General features: G+C 42.6%; 1 protein-coding gene across 1 annotated transcript in view; it reads right to left on the reverse strand.

The window, feature by feature from the left end:
• Positions 1–394: 394 nt before the first annotated feature.
• The window catches only part of lto1 (LTO1 maturation factor of ABCE1), a 4006-nt gene continuing 1902 nt past the window's right edge, over positions 395–2498 (reverse strand). The window contains exons 2-5 of the mRNA XM_007570731.2: positions 1935–2040; positions 1598–1668; positions 1093–1210; positions 395–909 (exon numbers count right to left, since the gene is read on the reverse strand). Of these exons, the coding sequence (XP_007570793.1) occupies positions 838–909; positions 1093–1210; positions 1598–1668; positions 1935–2040 (367 nt within the window). The 3' untranslated portion in view covers positions 395–837. The remainder of the gene's footprint in view (positions 910–1092; positions 1211–1597; positions 1669–1934; positions 2041–2498) is intronic.

Here is a 2498-nt window from a genome sequence, read left to right on the forward strand (position 1 = left end):
TATGAAGAAAGGTATCAAAAATATTTGTAGCAACAAACTTTTATTAAAATGTAAAATAATCTTTTTCAAAGCTGGAACTACTTTTAGGTTTGTCTTTTAAAAAAATTTAATGAGAAAAAAAAAACTTCTTGGTCAAGGAAATAATGTGACAAAGAAGAACATTTTCTAGAACAGGGGTGTCCAAAGTCGGTCCTCGAGGGCCGGCTTCCTGCATGGTTTAGTTCTCTCCCTGGTTTTACACACCTGCATCAAATGATGGCTCATCAGAAGGCCTAAGCAGAACACTGACTTGCTGAGAAAATTGTTACTACCACTTGGGAGAGATCTAAAACATGCAGGGTGCCAGCCCTCGAGGACCGACTTTGGACACCCCTGTTCTAGAGTTTTTCTTTCCATAACTTCAGTCTCCATCCAGTCGATGAGTACAAAGTATTCAGGGCCTAACAGAGCTGCTTCCCTTGGTATGGTGACTGACAGAACTCAACCCACCATATGCTTACTGTGGACAGAACCACAAATCATTTCCTAACTCAGAGAAGCAACATCAGCTGCCTGATCTAAAGCCTGTTTAGAAAGCAGCAGCTTCTCCATCAGGAGGATCCTTATCACGGCAATAAATCCATCCTAACTAGTTACACTCAAAACTATTTTTTGTTCCCCCAGTTCCTTGAGTTGATGTGAAGTCAGGACAGAACCAGGATGAGTTCTCCAGCCCTCTGAGTCACCGGCATCCTCTTCCACTGCTTCCTGTGAGGCCCACAGTGGCCCACTCAGTCTGGTTTCATTCCTTCTGGCTCTGCTGCTGCCACGCCACGCCAAGTCACTTCACTATGTCACTCAGAAAGACGTCCCTTCAGCTGTTCGGATGTAATCCTTAAAATCAGTAGGCACATTCAGCATCGAGCAGACCTGCAGGACAGCAGATAGAGAACAGCAGATAGAAGACAGCTTTTTGTTTTTTTAAAGAAAAACCCATTCATTTGCTTTTCAGTTGACATTCAGTCACTAAAATTGAAGGTTTCCCACTGACAAAAACAACACACAGAGAGTAAGAGAGTTATTGTGACTGCAGCGGGTCAGACTGATGTCTACCTGTCTGAACTTAGCTCGCAGCTTTTCTGTGTCCTCCTGCAGCTTCACCGACTGTGGGTCATCAAGGGGAAACTTCTGGGTCAAATTCAGCAGAGCTTCCAGAGCCCTGAGGCGCTTCCTGGGGACAAATCATCACATTAGATTCTGGTTCAGCTGAAATGTCTGGGCTGCTTTAACCATGTTCTGCACCAGGAGTCCTACAGAGCTACCATCTAAAGGCTGTTTATTATTGTGACTTTATTAAATATAAGTTCACAAAAGAGATGGAAACATTTTCATTTTTTGTATTAGAATCATAATTCTGTACAATTATCTTTTTGCAAAATAATTATGCACACAGACAGGAAAACCATTACTTCTCTGTTACTTTCCTACATGTTCAGAATTTAACAACGTTCTGGACTGACGGAATTCTGCAGCTGTTTCATAATGACATGAATCTTCAGAGATGCAGCTGGACACTGGAGTCAGACTGAGTGGAGCCAGAACGTCGAGCTGGTCATACCTTGATCTGTCATCAGACTGATGCTCCAGCAGACATTTCCAGCTGATCGCAAAACCGTAATAAAAGGAGATCTGAGAGAAAAAATATCACAGTTGTTAAAGCGACACACTTCAATTCAACTGGAGTTAGAAACTTGGTGCCACTTTATTAGGTACACCATGCTATTACTAATTTGCCTTTAGACCAGCCTCAGTTCTTCATGACATTACATTAGCATTCAACATTAGTCAGAAATGGTTGTTGACATGATGACGTCAAACAGCATTATCGGTTTTATATGAGCAAAACATTTAAATGGATGACCTGACCTGACCTGAGCCTCATCAGCCCTGCTCACCTCAGATGACAGATTGGCTCCGTGAGACGCCCCGTGTCTCCAGCCGTTGTGCAACCCCCGCTTGGTCCCCCTCTGGAAGCCCTCCTGGTAGCCCTCACCGCGGAACCTGACAGAGGACAGGCAGAAGCTTTCAATCAGCAAGATGCTGCTGTCTGTGATTGGACATCTTTCTTCCATCTACTGGCCAACCAGGCGGTTTGGTTAGGATTGTTTAATGAGAACAGGACCAGGTCAGCTATATTTTCTGTTTTAATTTATAATGCAGATAATCTTTTTTATTATTATTGTAACTCATTTCATAATCACCACACATAGTGTCAAATATTTCAAGCCTTCATTTCTTGTCATTTTGATGATTATGATTGTACAGTAGTTTCTTTTCTATTCAGACCAATGAATCGCATCTGTAGGCTTTTCACAACAACTTATAAATGCAGTTAAGATGGACAGGGATCAGTCTACAGTATTTCTGTTCTATACCTGCTGCTAAGCTAACTTGATATTCCAGAAGGTTCTGTATCCCTCCACCTCTGAGTCGTTAGCTCTCCTCAAACATCGCCCGGT

This window comes from Poecilia formosa, unplaced genomic scaffold, assembly GCF_000485575.1.
Source record: "Poecilia formosa unplaced genomic scaffold, Poecilia_formosa-5.1.2 Scaffold267, whole genome shotgun sequence".
NCBI lineage: Eukaryota > Metazoa > Chordata > Actinopteri > Cyprinodontiformes > Poeciliidae > Poecilia > Poecilia formosa.